A 25,633-nucleotide genomic window follows, 5' to 3' on the forward strand; every position below is an offset into this window, starting at 1 on the left:
GGCCCAAATAGTGAGCCCAGTCTGAAACAGTAAACTGGACTGAACTGGAACTGTTCCAGTTCAGTTCGGTCCAGTTCTGAGCCAAAAAATCAGTTCTATAGTACTGGACTGGACTGGATTAATTATACAGTCCAATTTACAGTTTGGGGTGAGCACTGGACCGTGCCCACCCCTACTAGCTCAAGTCCGGATCATTTTAAAACGAGCCAAATCGAGTCCAGTTCTAGCTTGAGAAAAATCACAAGCGAAGCTTGAGGTGAGCTAGAGCTCGATAGAAAATTTACAAGCTGAGTTTGACCAGCAGCTTGGCATTATGTTCGGCTCAACTCATTTACCCTCCTACTCAAGCTAAATGAGCCAAGCAAAGCTCATTTAAAAAAACGAGCCAAACCAAACCAAGTTCAAACTTGGAAAAAAAATCAAATGAGCCACCCTAGCTTGAGGCTTGAGCTTATAAACAATCATCGGAGCTTGAGCTTGATAGAAAATATACAAATTAATCAAGCTTGATCACTTTGGAATTCAACTTGGCTCGGCTCATTTACACTGCTTATCTACATCAAAGAAATTAAAAAAAAAATTAAATTAGGAATTTCCATTCCTTCTCTGCCATCAATTACAAAATGCTAAAATAAACCCATAAGGTATATATGCAGCACTTTGAATTATCATAGAATATTAGCACATGGGATGAGGGCCAAAACATTTAGAAGCCTCTGATCATTTGATCAATTTGCTTCATTGCATTATTGAAAATTCTTGGTGCTTTTGTTTCTTATCCATCAAGTGCTCACGTCTTTCATGCTCATATATTATACGTACACTCTGCCTACGGAGCACCAACAATCCCTCTTCCAACCCCTCATCCATGAAGGACCAGCAAAAACAAAAACAACCCATCTCTCCACATCATCATCATCATCCGTTTCCTTTCACTCATCGTCGTTCGTTGGAGTAATCTCATTGTGGGCAAACCACAAAGCATCCAAAGGCTTCGACGAATATCAATATCATAAATGACCCAAAACGCTTTGCCCTCTTCTATGTCTCCAGCGACAAAGCCACCCGAATAATCCTCAACACCAGCAATTTCATCGAACACCTTCTGTACCCTGTTGACAGTGACCACCCCAAGAAGCACGGCAACCATGTCGCTCTCATGCTTCTTAGCCTCAACTTGACCGACGACAACAATGGGGGTCGTCGTGCACTCCTGCAATGAAGAACCTTACAAACTCGATCATAACATAAGTATATAAGAGCAACTTTAAATGACATACAAGCAAAAAATACATACACAACTTTATTTCATCAAGAAAAAAAATATCACACAACGTTTACGATCCACATTACAGCAGTACGTATGTATGCTTACATAGTTTTATTTTAGGAGACACACCAACTCAAATGAAATAAATTAACTACAATTCAATACGAGATCCTTAGTAAGGGATAAATGAACTAATTATCGGCCAGCATCATTAGGCTTTAATGTTTGGACCTGAGTTTGCATGCTTCTGTCGTACTCGAGAGTACCGGTTGGAATACTACTCGAACCACCAACATCCCCTTCACCTTTCACATCCACAACGTAAGCATTTAAATTAGGTGATCCAAGCAAGTGGTCAGTCTCTTTGGGAGATCGTTTGTAATCAATCTTTTCTGCATACTTCTCCATATCTTCAATTAATCCCTCGAGCTCCATGGATACTACTTTCATGGAAGGCCTTTCCCCTCCTTTTAACCTCAAACATCTTTTTGTCAAATCCGCCACTTTTTGCACCAACTCAAAGTTCCCCTCATTGACTATTTCAGCGTCAAGAATTTTACCCAAATTACCCTCTTCCACCGAACAAACAAAGAAGTTTGCTAGGTTTCTCTCTGCCTCAGGCTTTTGGAAAGAAAGTGCCTGTGTGCTTGTTAGTAGCTCCGCTAGCACAACTCCAAAGCTATAGACATCACTTTTTTCTGTTAGAGTGTTTGACTGAAGATATTCAGGGTCTAAATATCCGAGTGTCCCTTGCACTAAAGTTGATAGTTGATCTTGATCTTCAGGAACCAATCGTGAAGCTCCAAAGTCTGCCACTTTCGCCGTGTAATCCTTTTCTAATAGTATGTTTGTTGCTTTCACATCTCGGTGTATGATTTGCAAGGAAGTAGAGTAGTGTAAGTATGCTAGTGCATCTGCAGTACCTGCTGCTATATTCAATCGTTTCTCCAATGAGAGTGGTGGCCGTGGTCCGTCTTTGCCCACTTTTTTATGAATGTGATCATAAAGTGTCCCATTGCTGACGTATTGGTAAACCAATATGGGCGTTGGAGTCTCCAAACAACAACCCAAAAGCCTCACCACATTTCTGTGGTTGATTTCTGAAAGAACAATCAACTCATTAACAAACTGATTACTTTGGGCTGGGGGGGCATTAACTTTGGACTTCTTTATGGCAACATCTGTTCCATCCGACAGTTTTCCTTTGTAAATTGTTCCATACGCTCCTTCACCAATTTTTTCTTGGTAATTGTGTGTGGCCTTCTTAAGTTCTTCTTCAGTAAAGATACTGGCTTTGGACTTCGCAACAGTTCCATTGTAACCAGCTAGATGTTGTTTTAATAGTAAGCCACCATTTTGTTTAAAGTACATGTCTTTGAGTCTTAGGAACTTTCTTCTCTTCATTCCGCAATATATCCAAAAAATTACAATCAGTAAAACAAAGAAGCTCGCAAGGACACCTGCACAAATTGAAATCATAACGAAATTTGATTTTGTAGATCGATTAACTATTTATGTAAGAGCATAGCTAGGGATTGCAAATTTGTATTCCAAATTTAGATTCCAAATTACTTGTCAGTATTTTATTGATTAATATATATATATGACTCAACTTAAGAATTATTTATTTCACAACAAGTAATTAAAACACTAATATGTGTAATAACACATCATTCGAGATTCAAATTTATGATATAATTCGAGATCCATAACATTATTATTTATGTAATTCTATATAATATCCTGGGGTTGGATGTCAGAAGTAGATTATTTTTAAAAGAGACACATATCTTGGCTTTGTTATCTAGTGTTTTTTTTTTTTTTTTTCGGTACAAATCTAGTGTTTTCTTTTTGAGCTTCAAAGGTTTGAAAAGTGATATATATAGACGTACTAAATATAAATGAATATATGTATTTCAGTGAAATTTTCTATTCACACTTGGGTACGGCTTTCTTAATCGATGGTAATTAAATGTAACTTGTAATGCATTCTTTTCGTTATTTCATTGTAAGAGAATAGAAATTTAGTTATTTGGCCCCAACTTATTTATCAATATATATCGATATCTCTAGCACTTTAATTAAAATATAATTTTATATTCTACTATAATGTAAATTGACCAATAGAGACATATTAATTAATAAATAAAAAATCTCTTTTCAGCCAAACCCAGCCTCCATCCCCACAAGCAGCAATAGCCCAGCCCCCGCCAATGGACAATGTTTTTCTTTTCACTCTTTCCTGTATTGAACCTTTAAGTAAGTATTGTAAATAAATTAATACACCAAGATTATATGGCTTTCAGGTTATATGGCTTTTAGTGCAGCAAATAGATTATATGGCTTTCAGGTTTCTGATTCCTTTGTTGAGAGTAATCGAAAAATTAGAGCTTAGCATATGTGCTTATAATTGCCAATTGATTTTGGGTTGGATACTCTAATTCTATCATGGTATCAGAGCTTGGTTATCCGCGTGTAAGGCCCAATGACCACATGTGCTCTCACGTCACCCAATACAATTTGTTCACGTCTAAGGCTCAAAATATTGCCACACGTGTAGGGGCATGTTGAGAGTAATCAGAAAACTAGAGCTTAGCATGTGTGCTTATAAGTTTTGGGCCTCTCCACCCATTGCTAATTGGTTTTGGGTTGCATCCTTCATAAGATTAATACAAAGAAAATGAGGGTGGAGCGATCTGCAGATCGTAGAATTATGATGTTTGGCTGTTTTTTTAATTTTTAATGTATCAGGAAAGGGAAAAAAAAAAAAAAAGGAAGAAGGAGGAACGAGGAACGAGGAGGATGATGTATTTAATTTATTTAATGAAAGTACCTTAATGTTGGGTGGTCATGGTGATCGTGGTGGTGATGGTGATGGTGATAGTGTTAGCCTATTAGGTGTGCTTGTTGGGTATAGAGAGTAAAAATAAGTTGGGTATAATGTGGGTTTTAATAAGGGTATTTTTGGAAAAGTTGTCGGATGTAGTAATAAATTTTTATAATTTTAATTTTGAAATTGGGTGTAAAAAGTGTAGTGGGGATATAAATAAATTAATTGGGTTTAAATAGCGGCACTCAATTTAGATTGTCATCCGATAATAAGATGTAATTTTAATCAACAATGCTACACTTACCATATTTTTATACCACAATTTCATACCATCTTACATGGCATTCATACATTGGACACTAAAAAATAAAAAATAAAACATAAAAAAGAAAAAGGAAATACCCTTCCAATAAAGTAATGACACATCAGATTGGATACAAATGTGAGAAAAAAAAAATGTGGGACAACTAGCATTATTGAATTTTAATTAGACCCAAGCATTAATTAGATTGGCTATAATTTTTGTTTTGGCCCATTTATTTCATATATTTGTAGGTAATTATTAGTTTATGAATATACATGTCTGTGGATTAATATTTACCTACATATTTGTAGGTACACTAATTAATATGATATTATGAACATGTTTGTACGTAGGTATATTAATTTTAAATTATGTGCATTACAACAATGTTCATATTTGTAAGGATGTTAATGTACCTAGTTATGTGCTAAGAATTTAACAATATTGTACCTACAAATATATTAAACTGAAGGACCGCAAAATTAACAAGCAATTTAACACCTGGTTTAATGAAAATCTAATCTTATGGAAAGATGGAAATATAATTTTGCTTTCTAGAAAAGAGCTTACGAGAATTTTGGGTTCTTATTTTTTTTGTTAAAACAAAAACATTTTGTTAGAATTATGGAGTGCAAATAAAAAATAATGGAGTTTTAGACGCAGGCCTTTTGTATTCAATGGCATATATCGTATTACTGTTTTTTCTTAGACAAACTGTTTGACCTTTTCTCATTTAGATCTGTTTTAACGTAAAAGCAGGCAAGTACTCATCTATTTCAGTTCCTTTATTATTTTTTGCCTACTTCTTGTTTTGAAAATCATGAATATATAACTATACATGTAGTACGACTTGTGTGCTGTATATTTCTCATGGTTTCGATCGGTGTTCAATTAATTAGCTGTAATGATATATAGGGTGCATATATGCATGTTAATATGCAAACAATTAGGTAGCTAGTACATACCCAATGAAATCTTCAGCTTCTTTGATCCCTCATATTTGCTGCATTTCCTCGGGTCATCCTCTTCCTTTCTGTACCCACTTTTACATGAACAGGTGTAATTTCCGGGTGTATTTTCGCAGACTCCATTCTCGCATAAGTTTTTAGACAGGCACTCATCTTCATCTGAAAATTAAGAAAGGAAAACTCATATAAATCTATATATCACACATCAATCAGATTAATTAAATCCTTATTTTTGAACCTTAATTTCCAGCTGCAACAACAACAAATATATGTGTTTAACATATCGTATGCATATATATATATATATAGAACATAGCACCAAGTGTTTAGTGACCATTACAGACCACTCAGTAGTGTAAAATTTCTTAGCGCCAAGCAATTTGATCTGGTTTGTCGGCCTTTATGTTAGCGTTTAACTCTGAGTTGTTAAACTCAAACATAAATGCCTCCTAAGATGTGTTTATATAAAGAATATAGATCAACTTGGCAACCATTTGGGAGATATGGGTTTCCTTAATAATTAATCATTTCGATTTGGGGGGTTGACACACTTGTTATTTTCCTTGCATACAAAATTAGAAAAATCGAAAACCATTAATACATTTAATTGTGATTGAATAAATAGATTGTGCATAGTGATTCCGTAAACACTTGAAATGATTGACCTTTAATCAAATGGTTAAACGATTTCTGGTTTGTCTAATTTTTTGCAAGAATGATACTTGTATAAAGACTTAGAAAATAGACTATTTCGATCATCGAATTACAATACAGAGTAGATCCCACAAGTACATCATACCTCATTAATTATGTTTAAGATAAAATATACTTTAACGAAATGAAACTCTATATATATATATATATATATATATACACAAGAATGCTCTAAAACTAACTGGTTAGTAAGTTAATACAAAACTAATCACCTTGTTGGGCCCACCACACAATGTAAACTCAAAATTTGAACCGTCTATTTTTTAGGCCCTACTTCAACGATCATTCTTGTAAAAAATCTCCAAAATCAGAAGTCATTTAGTCATTTGATTATAATAACAACTATTTCTATGCTTTTATCGAAAATACTGATCGTCTATTTATTTGATCTCAATTAGATGACAAAATGATTTCCGATTTAGTTGATTTTTTATAATGATAATCTTTGAAGTATGACCTAAATAATTAATTATTCGGATTATGAGATTAGTTATGTGGTGGGCCCAAAAGTATGGTTAGCTTCGTATTAACTTACTAACTGGTTAGTTTTAGAGCACTCTTATATAAATATATATAAACATATATAGAACCACGTACACATTTTGACCCACTCTTTAGACCCCTGGATCTTTAATGTATTAGATGTGCATGTAATATGTAATATATATATAGGGGTCTTTCAATAAGGGATCCCTCATTTAGTATTAAATGAGGGATTCCCATGTGGGATCCACATCGGTTGTTTTGTGTCAATCGAAATTATCTATTTTCTACATCTTCATTGATATATCATCTCTATAAAAAATCAGCCAAATCGGAGACCGTTAAGATATCTAATCTGGATCAAACAAATAGACGAACAACAATTTTGTCTATCAACACCTAAACTTTGACCGCTTAATCAAATGAGTAAACGGTTTCTGATTTGGCTGATTTTTACAAAGATGATCTATCAATGGAGATATAATAAATGGAAGGTTCAGATCAACACAAAACGACCCGTGTAGGCCCCACAGGGAGATCCCTCATTTAACACTAAATGAGTAATCCCTTATTGGAAGCCCTCTGTATATATATAAAGGGAGAAAGGGGAATAAGGTTAAATTTTTAAATAGTCAATTAGAAAAAATCCCTTTCAAATTCATTTTTTCTACACTAAAACCCATGACATTATTTTTTCGTGTGTTAACCCTTTTGACCACTTGCCAACTCATCATTCTTTATATTTTTAGATTTTTTAATCAGTATTTTTTAAATTTAAACTTTGTAAATTCCTCATATGCCCTCATTCCTATTTAAGACGTTTTTTCCTTAGTTGACTTTTTATTTTTGGTAGTGTCTGTATTTACTCTTTACAATTTTTTTGTGCTTTAAATGTTAATGATTTATTGTTGGAAATTTTTTTGGAATGTCAATCATGAATGCCCATATATACTTTTTTTGAATAATATTAATAATTAAAAACAAATAAATAACCTACAAATAATTCTCATAAATATATAATGAACCTTAAAAAATTATATATAAATTTAATGAATATACACACAATTCTAATGAACTAAATCATTAACAAATTAATGAATTACCTACAACAACTAATTAATGAACCTACATACAATTTTTTTTAGTGATAAATAACCTACACAAATTAGAGAACCTATATGAATTAAAATACCTACATTATAATGAACTTACATATAATTCTTGTTGTAGCTTTCTTATTTGACTCAATCATGGTCTGAAGAAGATATATATTGATCAAAGTAGAAAATATATCTATTTATATATATCACACCATAAAAAGTGTCTTAAATTAAGTATTTTAATAAATTTAAGGAGATTCATTTTCTAATGGGAGAATTAATGACAATTAAAGAGTGACACAATTTGAAAAAAAAAAATTAAATAGTGGCACAATTTGTAAATAGTAGAAATCTAATGAAATATTGTTATCCTACGTGGAGCATAATTTTAAATATGGGCTGTAACTATTAAAAGAAAATTAATGGTGTTAGACTCTAAAAAAAAAAAAAATTAATGGACTTATATCGAAATCACCAATTTTTAAATACCCCCACTTAAAAAAATAGGTACTAATAATATCATTTATTAATTCATGACAAAAAGATAAAATAGAATAATTAAAAATAAAAAATAAATATAAATATAAAATTACACCCTTTATCTTTATTTTAAGACAAATAAACTATTAAAAATTTTAATTGCACGTTTAAAAAGGTGAATTGCACACGTGGCCAAGAGACCAGTATATATGTACAAAGATAAAACACATTACCTTGGCAACCGCCTGGGAGATATGGGTTTCCTTGGTAACCCAGCAAGCACTGGCAAATATAGCCATTCCGATCGGTGGACTTGACACACTTGCTATTTGCTTTGCATGCATAATCCTCCTTCTCTTTTGCTGCATCACATGGGTCAGTTGGGCCGTCTGGGTCATCCCCAATTGCCCAATTGAGAACCAGTGGAAGCACCTCTATCTTTTCCAGTTGTTCAAAACTTTTGTTGGAGAATTTGAACTGGGTTTCTTCCACAAGGAGGGCGTAGCTACATGGGTTAAAGTCCCATACATATTTATGATTGTAATAGCTACTCAAATTGATAGTACCATTTTGGAGTCCTTTGGGGATGGAAGTTTGGCAGCACCCAGCGCCAGAGCAGGAGTCCTCAATCTGACCAAAGCTTTCACGGGTGTCACAGAAGGATATGCATCCTGTTACGAGCCTGTTTTCGCCTCTGTAACCTTCAATAAATGTGTTAGTGTCACAACCCATGGCAATGAACTTGTTTTTGGTGCTAGAGATGGTGTAGGGAGGAACGACCCACAACCAGGGTTTGTTGTGGTCAGAACGTTCGCCCGAGCGCGTATAGCAATCTCTGGCCACATAGTTCTGTATTTGCAGCTCACCCTCATCAAGGGATATGTTAGTAACACGGAGGTTGCCTTTCATCAAATATGCCGATCCGTCAGCCGTACAATTGATGAAAAATGTATCATTCAGGTAACAACCTTCATCCATGCCAAATGGATATGGAATTGTAAGATTACCACAGTGGGTTGGGCAGCCAGGCTTGGCTTGAGGAGGCAGGGCTTGAGCTGCTGCTGTTGTAGTTGCAGCTGCTAATATTAGCAAAGAGAGTTGCATGATAATTAGCATAATCCTCCCATGTAAGGCCATGATCGACAACCACTTAATTCCTTCTGGTGACAATAATAGTGTGAGCCTACTATATATAGTATTGGCCAAGTTTTATGAGTAAAGTAAGTGGTACCAACTAGCAAGCAAACCTGGCCATTGGTCAAGCACAAGCTGTCAGCTAGGGAGATCATTATTTAATTCCAATGTTCCTGTCCAGTGTTCACATCACCAGGTCGTCTCTAATCTCTATTAATTACTTAATTATTTCCTATTTATAAGTAAATGCAATGGAACATTACCACTTGGTAATACACTAATAATATTCAACAACCCTACAACCCCACTTGGTAATAGTCAATAAGCCAAGGAGCAAAGTCTTTCTTTTTTCTTGGTAAATAGGCGCAAAGTCAAGCACAAGCTGTCAGCTAGGGAGATCATTAATTAATTCCAATGTTCCTGTCCAGTGTTCACATCACCAGGTCGTCTCTAATCTATATTAATTACTTAATTATTTCCTGTTTATAAGTACATGCAATGGAACATTACCACTTGGTAATACACTAATAATATTCAACAACCCTGCAACCCCACTTGGTAATAGTCAATAAGCCAAGGAGCAAAGTCTTTCTTTTTTCTTGAACAAGCTGTCAGCTGTCAGCTAGCATAGTCAATAAGCCAAGGAGCAAAGTCTTTCTTTTTTCTTGGTAAATAGACGCAAAGTCAAGCACTAGCTGTCAGCTAGGGAGATCATTAATTAATGTTTTAACTAAAGATTATTAGTTCACATGCCAAATTGCCCATGGCGACGATCGGTCCTTTTTTATGCCATAATCTAATTTATTCTACTTGAGAGGCAGTGACGAATCAAAATGATGTCACCAATTCAAGATTTATGACATCTATAGAACATATATATTTTCGTGTCTCAGCCCTCCTAAAATACATAGACCAATAGTTATTATTGGGAATAAAAATACTACAAAATTTATAGCAGCCGGTGATTAACTGCTTGGTAAATTGTACCAGGTCAATATATACTCTTCAATATTTAAAGAGCATTGCTATTATACTTTTTAAATTAAGCATCAAATGATGTGAATGTTTCGTTTAATCAAATAAGGACTCGATCTTTATGTAATTTATTAATTTTTAATAAGTAACTTATTAGAAAAATAAATCTGATAAATATGATGGATCATGTATGAATCATTGTCCATGAACGCCCAATTTAAACTATAAAAAATAAAAAATTTCTTCTTGGATATTAGATATACTCATATACATATAAAGACGCCCTCATCATCATAAAATTAAACCCCAGTCTCTTGCTTTCAGTATCCGTTTCTCTTTGCTGTCAAATAAGAATGGAGGGTTTTTGATACGTCGCTTTGGATTCCACAATCTCCATTGTTGGAAACTCAAGCCCATAGTGGGTATGCAGGGTAGCCGACGAGGATTTGCTGATGTCACGGCCAACGATGAGGGGGTGAAGAACAAGCTGTGTCAGCTGTCAGCTAGCATAGTCAATAAGCCAAGGAGCAAAGTCTTTCTTTTTTCTTGAACAAGCTGGACAGCTGTCAGCTAGCATAGTCAATAAGGCAAGGAGCAAAGTCTTTCTTTTTTCTTGGACAAGCTGTCAGCTGTTATTCGACAAAAAAAAAAAAAGCTGTCAGCTGTGAGCTAGCACTACAAGAAATCTGAGCTAGGGAGATCACTAATCAATGTTTTAACTAAAGATTATTAGTTCACACGCCAAATTGCCCACAACGACGATCGGTCCTTTTTATTCCACTTGATAGGTAGTGACGAATCAAAATGATGTCACCAATTCAAGATTTAGGACATCTATAGAACATATATATTTTCGTGTCTCAGCCCTCCTAAAATACGTACATATACCTAGGGCTAGGTTGATTTAACCGAAAAACCGAGATTATATCCAAAATTGCTTTAACCGATGCCGAAAATAAAAATACCGGAGAGAAACCGTACCGACATCTCGGTTTGTCAACCGAACTGGTATGTTCGGTTTCGGTTCCGATTCTCAGATCCTAGAACCGCTGATTTACCAAACCGAATCGAGTATATATAATATTTAATTTAAATATTACATTTTTATACATTTCTATATCCTAAAATACCTTTCTATAATACATTTATATAAATTTCTATAATTTATATAAAAAATTATATAAATTTATAAACCCTAAACCCTTTCTATACCTTAAACCCCATAATTAATAATTTATATGTTTTTTAATTTATATAATACATTTCTATATAAAAACTAATTACAAATACCCTAAACTAATATTATACCATATTCTAAACAATTTATATCATATAACTATAAACTAAATACTAAACTCTATATCCTATTCCTATATCTCATACCCTAAACCTTAAACCCTATTGTGTATTTTAAAATTTTTAAATCATATACATTATAAGGCTTATTATATCCTATACCTATATACCATATACCCTAAGACTATAATTGATAATAATTCAATAATTTATAGTTGGTATATAACTAATAACTATAGTCTATAGAAATGTTTAGTATGGTATAATATGATAATAGTCTATAACTAATAACTATAGTCTATATAAATGTTTAGGGTTTAGAAATGCATTATATAAAATATTTTATATAAATTATAAAACATATGTAATACAAAGTAAAAACTCTAAACCCCAAAGTCCAAACCCCAAAATACCCTATTGTTTAAATTTTTAATGAATTTTTAAAATATTTTATTTTTAGTTTTTAATCATCTCTTCCCTCTCCTACCAACATTCCCCATTTCTCTCTCATTTCTCACTTTCCCTTTCTCTCTCCCCGACGTCGCGTTCTCTCTCTCTCGCCATGCCTTTGATCGGCGATACACTGTCGTCCGGCAGCTAATGGAGGCGAGACCACCTCCGAAATGCTCGCCTCTCCCTCCTCTCTTAGCCCATGTGTTTTGTTATTCCAGAAAGGTAAGGATTGCGGCAACCTGAGCTGGGGCAGAGCCGATCCCTTTGCCGGCAATCTTTGTGCTCCGACGGCTTCGCGACTTCCCACCACCCAAAACTCATTCCTCTCATCGAGCTGGTCATTTTGGTACCTTTCCCTCACGTCGACGACTCCCCAAGGTGGCGAATCGAAGCCACCCAGTTCGACCTCCGATGGCATCTCTCTATTCCCTTGCTCTTCTCCCTCTCTCTCTCTTTCTCTCTTTCTCTCTCTCTCTTTCTCTTAACTCAAGCCGGTCAAGGCCCATACCGAGCTGAATCGACCCGAAATGCCGGTCCGACCGAGTGCCGGTTTACCGGCATTTCGGTTCCGAGCTCAGTAACCAAAAGGGGCATCCGAGGGGGGTCCGGTCGGTTGCCGGTTTGGGATTCTCGGTCCGGTAACTGGACCGAACCCACCCCTACATAGACCAATAGTAATTATTGGGAATAAAAATACTACAAAATTTATAGCAACTGGTGATTAACTGCTTGGTAAATTGTACCAGGTCAATATATACTCTTTAATAATTGAATAATGCTATACTTACCACATTTCTTATACCATCTCATGTGTCATTACTTTATTGGACAGAGTTTTTCTTTTTCTTTTTGGGTTTTTCTTTTTATTTTTTAGTATCCAATGTATGAATGCCATGTAAGTTGCCACATAAGGTGGTATGAAATTATGGTATAAAAATGTGGTATATCTAGCACTACTGTTAATAATTAAAGAGCATTGTTATTTATACCTTTTAAATTTAACCATCAAATGATGTGAATGTTTCGTTTAATCAAATAAGGACTCGATCTTTATGTAATTTGTTTATTTTTAATAAGTAACTTATTAGAAAAATAAATTTGATAAGTATGATGGATCATGTATGAATCAATGTCCATGAACGTGAAATTTAAACTAAAAAAAATTTCTTCCTGGAAATTAGATATACATATATATATAAACGCCCTTATCATCATAAAATTAAACCTCAGTCTCTTGCTTTCAGTATCCGTTTCTCTTTGCTGTCAGGTATGAATATAGTACATATAATTTTCAATTTAAGTCAATTCACCCATTGTCAAATTTAGTTTAGGTTGATCGTTTGATCAACTGTTAAGTAGTGACACGGCATGCATGAGGTCATTAATTTTTTTCTTATGTGAGAACCCAGTTGGCACTATGAGGATAATAACAACAGATAATAATCTAGAAATAAATTGAAGGAAGGTTTGAGCAAGAGTACGTGGATTTGCAAAAGAATGAGAGAGCTAGAGAGAGAGAGTGAGTGATCGAAGAAGAAGAAGGGATTGAGGGGTGTGGATCAGGCCAGAGAAGAAGAATGAGAGAGAGAGAGAGAGAGAGAGAGAGAGTAAAAAGAATAAGAAGGGTTTGATGGGGGTGTGGATATTCAAAAGAAGAGGGGAATGAGAGAGATTCAATCTTATGTATTGAGTCTACATGAGCTGAGAGGCGGACCCACAAAGAGACACCTATTAACGGTTGATTAACCGGTCAAACTTTACGAAAGGGTTGCATTGGCCGCGTACATTGACTTAAATTGAAAAAATTGAAACCTTAAAAATGAAGGCAAATTTGGGAAGGGTTTGTAATTAGCCCTAAAATTAAATACTAAAAAGAAAGAAAAAAAGGGACGATGCAAAACCCTTCCCCCACACCTGACCCTTCCCACCCCCACTCCAGTTGGCGACCCCCCGGCCCCTCCCCCCTCGATCAGGCTGTTGGTGACGTTCCCCTATGCCATCTACCTTTCCCCACTTCTCTCTAGCTATATATCTCTCTCGTTGGCACCCCTTTGGTTCGCCATTGGCACAAGGTAGAGAAAAGTAGAGAAAGAGAAAGAAAGAGAGAGGAGGGAAGAGGGATCGCCGACACAAGGTGAGGGGGGTTGCTAGCCGGAGTGGAGCAGTGACTCAGTGAGGTGGAGTGGGGGTGGGGAGGGTTGGGTGTAGGGGAGGGGTTCTGCGTCCTCCCCATTTTTTTTAAGTTTTATTTTTCAATGTTTTTATAACTAATTTTTATACTAAATAAATGACACTTTTATCCTTAATAATTGTAATGGATTTAACTGTCTATCCTTATTTGAGTCAAAACTAAAGTTTAAGTCATAATTGAAGTCAAAATGAAAGCCGTATCCTAAACTGTGAGTAACATATAAGTTGTAGTCCCATTGATAAAAATTTCCCTAAATCCTATTGGTTTGGACACGAATCCTCTCCTTTTGATGTGCTGATCCTGTGATGATAAAAGAGACTGCGCGCCATTTTGTTTAGTTACTGAATAACACTTTGGTTTCATTTATATTATATCGTGCCTCTGGCTTGGTTAATTAATTTCTAGAAGAATAAGAAATAGTGACGACCATGACTTCACTAATACATCTTAAAAAAAAAAAAAAAATCAATAATAACCTACAAGTTGTTTATGCCATATATGAATGCATATTTTATAAATTAAACTTGGTGAACAAACATTCATGTCAGTATTTTCAAACATATTTAGATTTTCATACATATGTAAAAAATATTATCCTTCAATTAAATTTTATTAGGCCTTAAATCAACATTTTTATAAATCTTCTGAATATTTTATAACCTTTTAGCACCTGCGGCATCACGTGGGCACGATTTCTAGTCAATAGCTGTAGCCTAAGTGGTATACATCCTATGAAATGCCTCTGCCTATACATAGCAATTGAGGCATGGGATATGTCTGCATGTTTTATTGACTTGTTTCTTAAAAATGTGTAGCCGATCAGACATACTACACAATTTGAATGTTGTCTCTTCTTTTAGCAAATAATCACCATTTATCAAAGAAACCATTTAGAGCCATACAAATGTGTTTTTTATATGACAAATAAGTTCCAGACCTTGAAGAATCACTATAGATAATAGAGATACAGTTGAAAGTTCATATCTTGTTAGAACTGTTTAGACTTGAGCAGTTAGGTTTCATTGCAAGTGCATAGAAAGCTACATATTACATCCTTATACTTTTGGATATAACACATTAACACAACCTTCTAATATGGACATACAGTTGTATAAATCATCATGTAAAATATCAAAAGTGGTTCCTTGATAAGCCAACTTTCCTTATGAATCCTTTTACTCCCATTAAATCTAAAATATGTTTAAAGATGTAAAATTTATGTTGTCTCTTCTTCAAATAAATAGCAAACTGTGGAAATCAATAAATCACCACATCCTGAAAAGAAAATCCCCAAAAACAAAATGCAGTCACCCATAAGGTATATATTTCATCTGGTGTTTCTTATAAGATGAATTTTTAAGCTTCCTATGAAGAATAAAAAGTTCAAGCAGGGTCCACCATCTAGTGTAAAGTGGATTTATTAATTATTTTCTGAAAATAAAAAACGAAAAGTAATTAGGGCATTGAGAAAAGAAAGTCCTAAAATCCTAGAATTATTGTGAAAAATGCTGAACACGTGGCGTATCCCAAGCCTTCAGCACAGCCCAAATTAAAAAAAGAAAATTCAAATCAAATCCATCTCTCTCGCTCTGTCTCACGCTTTACTCTCAGTTCTCACTTCTCAGTCTTCGGCTCCAAGTCCAACCAGTGAACCAGGGCTTTCAAATCATCTTCTATTCTTCTTCAATCTTCATCTTGAGCATGAGCAGGTATGTCTCTTCCCTTTGTTCTTGTTTTTAAGTTTAATTTATGTTGTCAATTAGGGGTTGAATTTAGGGGTTTAATGTAAGATTAAATTTTGGTGGTTTAAGCTTGGTTTAAATTTTGGGGTTTAACTTAACAAATACAAAAACCAATTTGGGGTTGTGTCATTTTTAGGTTAATTTATGTTTAAACTATTTGGATTTTGGGCTGATTATGGAGAATTGGAGATGCTCATTTGGTAGGGCAGATCAATTTTCTTTCTTTAGCACTTCTTTGGTTGATTATACTGCCAATCATTTTGTAAGAGTATGTTTTGGATTTTAGAGAGTGTGTTTCGGATCAATTTGCTTTTATTTGGTCAATTGTTTCTTAATTAGCAGATTAAATATGAGAAAAAAGAAGAGAAGAGAAGATAAAATGTAGGAGAAATTAGAAGAGATGAGTGTGATTCGAGTTGTATAGAGAGCAGTAGAGTACAATATGATTCTTTTTTATTTTTTAATAGAAGCACAATATTAGTCAATGGTCTAATGATTTCTTTTTCCCCTTTGTGAGAGTTGTAACCTGTGATTTTTTTATTAATAAAATTGAATTTCCAAAAAAAAAAATTATGTTTTAATAGAAGCACAATATTATTCTGCTTTTTTCCTTAACTGTCATTTTGTTTTCCTTGACAACCTAATCTCAATTAATAAAAATAGTTTTCTCCCTGATTTCTGCAAGTACTCTTTGAATATTAGGTTTTGTTTTTCTCAATTGCAACAATTTGGTTAAGATACCTAATCATTATATATTTCTTTTTTTTTTCCCAATACAGAAAGTTTTGGGATAAAGAAGTACTTGGTTTCAAATACCCACACATTAACCTACTGTTGAAGCTGAGGAAAAACGAACAAATCCGTTTTTTAGTGTCACAAATTTTATTTTTCTGGAGTTCTTATGTATATGTCAAAGTACCCTTTTGATTAATCTTTATTTGGTGGCCTTTCTTGTTTGTACTCTGTATAAGTGGAGCATGACAATTTGATGGTTGGGTGATGGCTGGGATTGAAGCTTAAGACCTAGAAGCAATTTCAAATTTAGTGTAGATAAATCCTTGCCTAGTTTTGGTTTCATTTCCAATGAAAAATGTTCTGGATTTCAATAGGGAAGTAGGTTCCTTTACAGAGAAGAATTCTGTCTTCTGGTGCTTAGGTTGAGTGCAATGTGAAGTAAAGTATTGCCAATTGAGAGTTCTAATTTTGCTACACATACTGTTTTTTCTCTTTCTAAATGCGGCGCATGCCGTGTTCATTTTTTCATAGATATCAGTTTCCTAAGCACACTTTGCTATTTCCACTTTTGGTTTACATTGTGTTTTCTTATATTTGTGACTGAACTTAAGTAGATGCATGTAAGGTGAACCTTTATCCATGATCTTATTATGTGACGCAAAAAAAAAATTTGTTTATAGGTATGACATATATGTTCCAGTAAAGATGATAAAAAAAAGTTGCAACAAGATCTAGAATGGTGCTGGCACACTATTATCTATGGTAGATAAAGTGGGTAGCATCTATACATACTTGGATGGTTGTGCTTCTTGGTGACAGTTTTGCTTCATTCGGCTCATAAGAAACCATTGCGGGAAAAGCTTTATTCTACTCTCATGTGGATAATAGTGAGACTGATGGTATTGTTATACTCATCATAATCTTACCACAAAATACATTGGTCAGTGCAGGGTTTAAAGCTTGTGATTGTGAAAAATGGAGTTGTCTTTGCCTTTATCATCGCAAAGGAATTGTCCCATCACTTCTCTCAGTTCCAACTTCCTCCCTTCGAGTCCTCCTTGCTTATTTGGTAAAGTCAACAGAAACTATAAAAATAGTAAGATCTCGAAAACTATCTCTTTTACAATTTCATGCTTGTCTGTCAAAACTGTCCGTAGTCCTTCACTAGACAGGCATGTCATGAAGCAGAACAAGATTCGTTTTGTCCTAAAGCTACAAACACTGCTCCTTTCCAAACCAAAATGCTATATTCCAGTTCATATTCTTTATAAATGTCGATCCTATCTTTCCCTGTCAAAGCCTCGGTCTATCCTCTCGATGATCCATCGTTACCCTACCATTTTTGAACTCTTCTCAATCCCAACAGCACCCCTGCCATTCAATGCAACTAAGTCATTATCCCAACTCTGTGTCCGTCTAACCCCAGCTGCAGCTGCCCTTGCTGCTGAGGATTTGAGTCTCAAATCAGCCATCTCTGACTCCTTGGCCACCAAACTCCAGAAACTTCTTATGCTCTCTTCTCATCACCGGCTACTTCTGTCAAAGTTGGTTCACCTTGCTCCAGATCTTGGTCTTCCCCCTAATTTTCGGTCACGTCTCTGCAATGGCCATCCGGACAAATTCAAGACTATTGACACCTCATACGGCCGTGCACTTGAGCTCGTCCAGTGGGACCAAGACTTGGCAAAGCCTTTACCCTCTCCAGAAGTTCAATCACTTGGGCTGATAGTAGACAGGCCATTGAAATTCAAGCATTTGAAACTTCGAAAGGGGCTGAATTTGAAGAGGCATCACCAAGAATTTTTAATCAAATTTAAAGAAATTCCAGATGTGTGCCCATATAATACCCCTGTCTCGGAATTGCCTAAAGAGTCGATTGAGGCAGAGAAGAGAGCTTGTTTGGTGGTGAGAGAGGTGCTAGGGATGATGGTTGAAAAGAGAACTTTGATAGATCACTTGACTCATTTTAGGAAAGAGTTTTGGTTGCCCAACAAGTTGAGAGGGATGATAGTGAGGCACCCAGAATTATTCTATGTGAGCTTGAAAGGGCAGAGGGATTCTGTGTTCTTGGTGGAGGGTTTTGATGAGAAGGGTAAGCTTTTGGAGAAGAAAGAGACTTTGGTGATAAAAGAAAAGTTGATGAAGTTGGTCAGAGAAAGCAAGATACTAAGAAGAGAGAGGAGGAAAGCTCGCAATAACAACAATGAGATTGGTGACTGTAATAATGATTTTGAGTCTGATGACAACGATGATGATTATGATGATGTTTTTGAGATTTTGTTCGAGTCTGAAGATTTGTATTTGGATGATGACGTTGATGTGAAGAGGGAGCCGTTGGACTACAGGAAGAATGGGCAGTTTTGGACTGTAGATGCCCACCATGTTTTTAGCGGCAGGGATGGGCAACATATGGAACCTTGGTAGCAGAGAATGTCAATATTGTACATATCTTCCCAGAAAATGATCAAACTGAGGACTGTTTTTTGCAGTGATATAAAATTATGAATGAATGGAAAGAGAAGTATTATTATGTATATATATATATACCACTTATGGGCCATTCAGGTCATGAAGTTGCATGCCCATCTATTTGATAACACATTAAGTGAATCAGATTTCTCCAAAACAAGCAGTCAAGAGTGCTTATAAAGCTATACAGGCCATGAGATTTTGAAAAGGGTATTTGATTGAGTAATTTTATTGAATATACTCTTTTAATACCCCTCTAATTATTTTGACTCTCCAGTCTAAAATAACTTTTATGACCCTTTTGCATATAAAATGTCTATAATGCCCTTCATATAAAAACTAAATTTGTTGTGCCTGTTGCAATTGTTTTTTCTCCCTCCCTCCCTCCCTCCCTCCCTCCCTCCCTCTCTCTGCTATGCCAAAGCTCCAACCAGAACATGTTTGAAGATATTTTGAAGATATCAACTAGGGCTCACCAAATAGCCCAAGGCCCGAAGCCCACCCGAAGCCCGCCCAGCCCATTGGGCCCGAAGCCCGATTTGGCCCGACATTTGGGCCGGCCTGGCCCGGCCCGAAAATTTCTTGGGTTGGGCTTGGGCCATCCCCTTGAAGCCCACGGCCCGCCCAAAGCCCGGCCCGAAGCCCAAAGCCCGTTTAATATCTTCAATAAAAAAAAATATAGGATTTTGGCTATGTTATGAATTGAACTTGAGACCTCATAGAACAAATTTCAACTCTCAACCAACTGAGCTAACTAGTTTATTTGTCTAATTTGTGAATCATAACATATTTAATTGGTTTTTCGTTTGTTTACTCTAATAAATTATTAATATGCTTATTAAGTTATTATATAATTCTATAATATTAGTAAATAGTAATAGTGTAAAGTGTAAACTATACTATAGTATATAATACCATAAATAATAAACTTTGAAAATTATATACAACATTACAAATTTACAACTATAATAAAACATAAATGTATATGTATATATACAACTTTTATAATACAACTATAATTAAAGTTATTAAACCATGATTGTTCATTAATTTAATAATTTGAACCGTTTATTTTATATGTTGATAGTCAAAGATTATCCTTACAAAAAATTGGCCAAATCAGAATTCATTTACCCATTCGATTATCATTAAAAAAACCATGATCATTCATTAATTCGACCATCGTTACGTCACTTTTACATATAAATACACTTGAAGAGTTGAAGAGTATAATTCTAATAACTTTCTCGTTGAAACCTTATTGTTTTCATAATTGTGAAGACCACAACGTGATTTCAACAATCTGAGCCGTTCATTTTCTATATTCATTGTCAAAGATCATCCTTACAAAAAATCAGCAAAATCAGAACTCATCTACCCATTCGATTATCATTAGAAAAATCACGATCGTTCATAAGTTGGACCACCATTATCTAATTTCTACATTTCCAATTGAACTAATTTTTTGCAGGGATGATCTTTGAGTGAAAAACTAAAAAATGAACGGTTCGGATCATTGAAAACTTGGAAACACGATCGAGATGTGAGTTTCTACATATAAATACACTTGAAGAGTTGAAGAATATAAATCTAATAACTTTCCGGTTGAAACATTGTCGTTTCCATAATTGTGAAGACCACAACGTGATTTTAACAATCTTAGCCGTTCATTTTTTATGTTAATAGTCAAAGATCATCCTTACAAAAAATTGGCTATATCGGAATTCATCTACCCATTCGATTATCATTAGAAAAACCACAATCGTTCATTAATTCGACCACCGTTATGTCACTTTTACATCTCCGATTAAGCTAATTTTTTGCAAGAATTCTCTTTGAGTGGGGAACTAAAACTTGAACGATTCGGATCGTTGAAAACACGATCGATATGTGAACTTCTACATATAAATACACTTGAAGAGTATAATTCTAATAACTTTCCCGTTGAAACCTTGTTGTTTCCATAATTATGAAGACCACAACGTGATTTCAACAATTTGACCCGTTCATTTTCTATGTTCATAGTCAAAGATCATCCGTACAAAAAATCGGCCATTCATCTACCCATTCGATCATCATTAGAAAAACCACGATCGTTCCTTAATTCAACCACCATTATGTCACTTTTACATCTCCGATTAAGCTAATTTTTTGCACGAATTATCTTTGAGTGAGGAACTAAAATTTGAATGGTTCGGATCGTTGACAACACAATTGCATCGTTTGTTTATAAAAATATGTAATAAAATATATAATAAAACATATGTACATTTATGTTTTATTATAGTTGTAATGTTGTATATAATTTTAAAAGTTTATTATTTATGGTATTACACTATTACTAACATAATAGTATTATAGAATAACTTAATAAGCATATTAATAATTTATTGAAGTAAACAAACGAAAAAGCTATTAAATATGTTATGATTCACAAACTTAACAAATAAACTGGTCAGCTCAGTTGGTTGAGAGTTGAAGTTTGTTATGTGAGGTCTCATGTTCAAATCACAACATAGCCAAAATCCTATATTTTTTTTTAACATATATATGTGTCTAAACAGGCTTTGGGCCTATTTGGGCCGCCCGTTTGGGCCTAGCCCGGCCCGGCCCTCCAAGCCCGCAAGCCAAAGCCCGATGGGCGGGCCTTGGGCTTGTGTATTAAAGCCCAAGCCCGGCCCGGCCCGGCCCGAAAGCCCTATTGGGCTTCTATCATTCAAGCCCGAGCCCGGCCCGAACCCGAAAAATTTGGGCCGGGTACCCCTAATATCAACCTAGAACACGTTGCTTTTTGAAGATATTTGCATCAGATAACATATCCAACATAAGGGAGTGGATTGCATGAAGATATTTGCAGACAGATCCAGTCACGCTCTCGAGTCTCAAACTTCCGAATTCGCATGCCATGCCCAAAAGACCCACTGGTCGGCCACTGCTACCCACGATCCAGGTGCTTGCTGATCGGAAACCTTTCCCGAGAAAGATCATTGAAGGGCTCTTCTACTTCATTTTTATTTACTTATTTTTTTATTATTTTTCCCTCTGTTCTTTTATTATTTTATTCCCTTCCATCATTCCTTAAGTCCCATACGTTTGATCCTGTAGAATCTGATCCACGTTTCTGAAAGGAAATTTTAGAATATAACCCAACATCAATATACTACAGTTATTAATATAGAGATATGAAGGCAAATCCAAAGCAAAGAACAGCGCCAAAGCCAATCCCAATTTTTTGCAGATTAAAGTGGTATAATTTTTTGTGCTTTGCAACAAATCCAAAGATCCACCACTTCACACATCTGTGAGGATGGGACTCCTCTCTTTTTTGCACCAAAGATTTGCAATCAAATCTCTGCTAAAACATTTTCAATTTCAGATCTGATGGAGAGAGATAAGAGAGAAGAAATGAAAAACCTAGAAACACGGTGGTGCTATAGCACATGATTGAATTTGTGAAATTTGTGGTCGACACATTGTGAAATTTGTGGTTGACACAAATTGACTCGTGGCCACCATGTGGCGATCATGTGGCAACATTTTCACATAAAGGGGTATTTTGGTCTGAAAAAAAAAAAGTTATATTTTAGGCTGGGGGGTCAAAATAGTTTATGGGGTATTAACATGGTATATTGAATAAAATTACTCTATTTGATTCATAAGTTATGTGTATTAAATAATACCAAACAAGAAATAAATGAATTCACATAATTCAAACACATTGAACACTTGAATAAATTTGGCAAAAAAAAAAAGAACAATTGAATAAACCCAAAATTAGTCTTATGTTTTATGCACTTTCTTAGCAACCAAACGAGAAAAGAAATATACTTTTGATACTTTCTCAGCAACCAAACAAGAAAAAGAAAAGTAAATTTACAGGAAAAGATGTATGATTCCGACCAAAGATCACCAATGAGAGATGTGAAATCAGCTCTGCATATTGAAGATGAGAACAACACACTACCATGTAAATATGAAAGGTTATAGAAGCCCTAAACCAAGTAAAAGACTAAACTATCCTTAAAGAACATAAATAAGTAAGATAATAATACAATATACTATTCACAAGAGATCGGAAGGAAACCTCGCATCTATAGTGAACAGAGCTCAAAGCTAGAAAAGCTATATCTAGTAAATGGATCATAACAAAAAGTGGTAAAAGAATGGTATTTTCAATTCCCACTTATTTAGGGACCGATTTGTGGCTAAACCATTTTATGGTTATCCTTACACTAAAACCATAATGGTATATAAATTTTGAGTGAGGCTCAAAAATATTGTCCAGGCATTTTTATTTCAAAACTACCCTATTATTATCCTAAAATTAATGAGATTTAATTTCTACATATAATGATTATAAAGTTTACTTTTAGACTTTTAATGATAAAGTAACCCATCTATTTTACCCATATGATAAAAAAGAGGTTCATCTAATTAGTTTTAAACCCACCTTTTAAAAAAATAGGTTGTCCTCTCTCTCTCTCTCTCTCTCTCTCTCTCTCTCTCTCTCTCTCTCTCTCTCTCTTTTCCCTATCACCCATCGTCGGAGGCTTGAAGGAGGCCGGCGAACTCCAGATCAGAGTTTTTTGACCACCGATCTGGAAGTGTGGAGGTCGGGGTTTGTGAATCGTGCGATTTGGAGGTACTGTAGCGATTGTTACTGTCCAACAGTAACTATTGTCATCCTAGATAGTTACTGTTGGACAGTGGCAATGATTTGTTACTATTGAAATTAGGATTTTTGACTCCATAAGCTTAAATTTTTGTATTATATGTTTGTTTATGATTTTTTGACATGTTTATAGAAGAAAAAGATAAATGATGTCATGTTTATGCATTGTAAGAATAGTCACCGTTCAACAATAACTATAATTGACACTGTTTAATAGTCGCAATCATGTAAAACTGTGGCCAGGGTTTTCATATTGTTATTGGGAATTTTCATATTGGGTTTGATTGCGACTATTGAACAGTGGCAATCAAACCCTAAATTATAATATTATCCTAATATTATCATATTATATTGGGAATTTTTTTCCTTCATGACACATACTTATGTGTCAATCGTAATTTAGGACACATATTTAGAGGTACATTAAAGTAGGACACATACTTAAATAGTGTATTAAAATAGGACATTTGGTGGATTCCGTCCTGACATACGTTAAAAAATAACACGTGCCAAGCACGCGACCTTTATGCATGGGCTAAAAGGTTATTTCCCTTGTGCAAACCCATTTGCCTAACACCTGCACATCATCTTCGCGCCACTCCTCACAAGTTCCCTCCATTTTTATGGGTATTCCCACATAATCTCTCTATAAGATCACAGTTAATGGGAAACCCATGTCCTAGATGTGATTGGAAGAAGGAAAATAATAGGGGTTAGGGTTTGAAGAATACACCTTGGTGTGGGACGATGGAACTAGTGGGTCAGATGCAGTACGTGCTATTGTGATGTTCCGGCAAAGAGGGTCATTTCATGGACTGATGCAAACCCTGGATGAAGGTTCGAGGGTGTTCCAGGGTAAGTTTGTTATAATCTATGTGTTTGCCTTTTTTTTGTTTTAAAACATATATATTGCTTTGTTTTTTATGCAGGGAGCTAGGGGAGTAGGATACGGCTTCTTTCGATGGGTTTATCCTCCCATTTGTGTCAGGGAAAGACAAGTGATACCTGGATTGCTAATGACACAAAAATTGCTGGAAACAGAATTCAATGTGCTTCAAGCAAAGGTGAAGAAGTTGCGGATGTGGTTGATCATGTCTTGGGTGTACGTTTTTTTTGTCTTTTTGGGTTAATGGCAATTAAGGTGTAATGAACATGGTTGGCTTGTTTTGTGTTGATTCCTACGAGAAATGTAAAATATTTGGGTAAGGTTGGTTTCGGGTTGTCTCTTTAGGGTGAAATTATATTGAGATGACTTTAAGTGTAGTGGAAGTGTTTATGTGAAATGAAATGAATATGGCTTTTTTTATGTTGAATATGGCCTTGTTTATGTGATGTCACTCTCGTATTGCCCTCTGTATTCAATATGTCATTTTTTGTTGAATTTTTATCATTGGCAATTTAAAATGGGAAAATGGAAATTTGGCATGTAAACAAGCCATGAATTTTTAGTCTAAAAAATGGGAAAATTGGTCATGTAAATTGGATACTTGTTTTGCAATAAATACAACATAAATCCAAATGCATCATAAGACAAAAAATGGTCCAAATAAACTTAGATAAATACCATCAATTTCAATTCAATCTACACACCTAAACATGACACTTAATCCTTTTTCGTTACATTATGCATATCACAAAAAAGAGGACAACTCAAAAACACCATGCAGATGTCCTATTCTCTGCAGATGCACAAAAAACTCTGCTTCCAACAGAATAAACTCAAAAAGAGTTTGAAGCAATTTAATACACAATCAGAGTTTGAAGCAATTTAAACCTGCAAAACAACTACAATTGCCCTTCTCCCAATTAATATGCAA

At 34.9% G+C, this 25,633-nt stretch overlaps 2 protein-coding genes across 4 annotated transcripts; one reads left to right on the plus strand and one right to left on the minus strand.

Moving 5' to 3' along the window:
* Positions 1 to 1,391: 1,391 nt before the first annotated feature.
* LOC147292690 (wall-associated receptor kinase 2-like) lies at positions 1,392 to 9,286 on the minus strand. The gene is made up of 3 exons (XM_086232301.1): positions 8,383 to 9,286; positions 5,370 to 5,531; positions 1,392 to 2,730 (listed from the first exon to the last, which is right to left on the minus strand). Exons 1-3 carry the CDS (start codon positions 9,284 to 9,286, stop codon positions 1,466 to 1,468), a joined length of 2,331 nt encoding a protein of 776 aa, XP_086088427.1. The 3' UTR covers positions 1,392 to 1,465.
* A 6,492-nt stretch (positions 9,287 to 15,778) lies between these two features.
* On the plus strand, positions 15,779 to 19,209 carry EMB1692 (Ubiquitin carboxyl-terminal hydrolase family protein). Of its 3 annotated transcripts, none has more exons than XM_086232684.1 (2): positions 15,779 to 15,907; positions 17,356 to 19,209. In XM_086232684.1, exon 2 carries the CDS (start codon positions 17,651 to 17,653, stop codon positions 19,097 to 19,099), a length of 1,449 nt encoding a protein of 482 aa, XP_086088810.1. In that variant the 5' UTR covers positions 15,779 to 15,907; positions 17,356 to 17,650; the 3' UTR covers positions 19,100 to 19,209. The 3 variants fall into 3 exon arrangements, with proteins under 3 accessions (XP_086088810.1, XP_086088811.1, XP_086088812.1); XM_086232685.1 differs by having other exon boundaries at positions 15,782 to 15,907; positions 17,626 to 19,209; XM_086232686.1 differs by having other exon boundaries at positions 15,791 to 15,907; positions 17,621 to 19,209.
* Positions 19,210 to 25,633: the final 6,424 nt, after the last annotated feature.

This window comes from Dryas octopetala, chromosome 2 (genome assembly GCF_963921425.1).
Source record: "Dryas octopetala chromosome 2, drDryOcto1.1, whole genome shotgun sequence".
Classification (NCBI taxonomy): Eukaryota; Viridiplantae; Streptophyta; class Magnoliopsida; order Rosales; family Rosaceae; genus Dryas; species Dryas octopetala.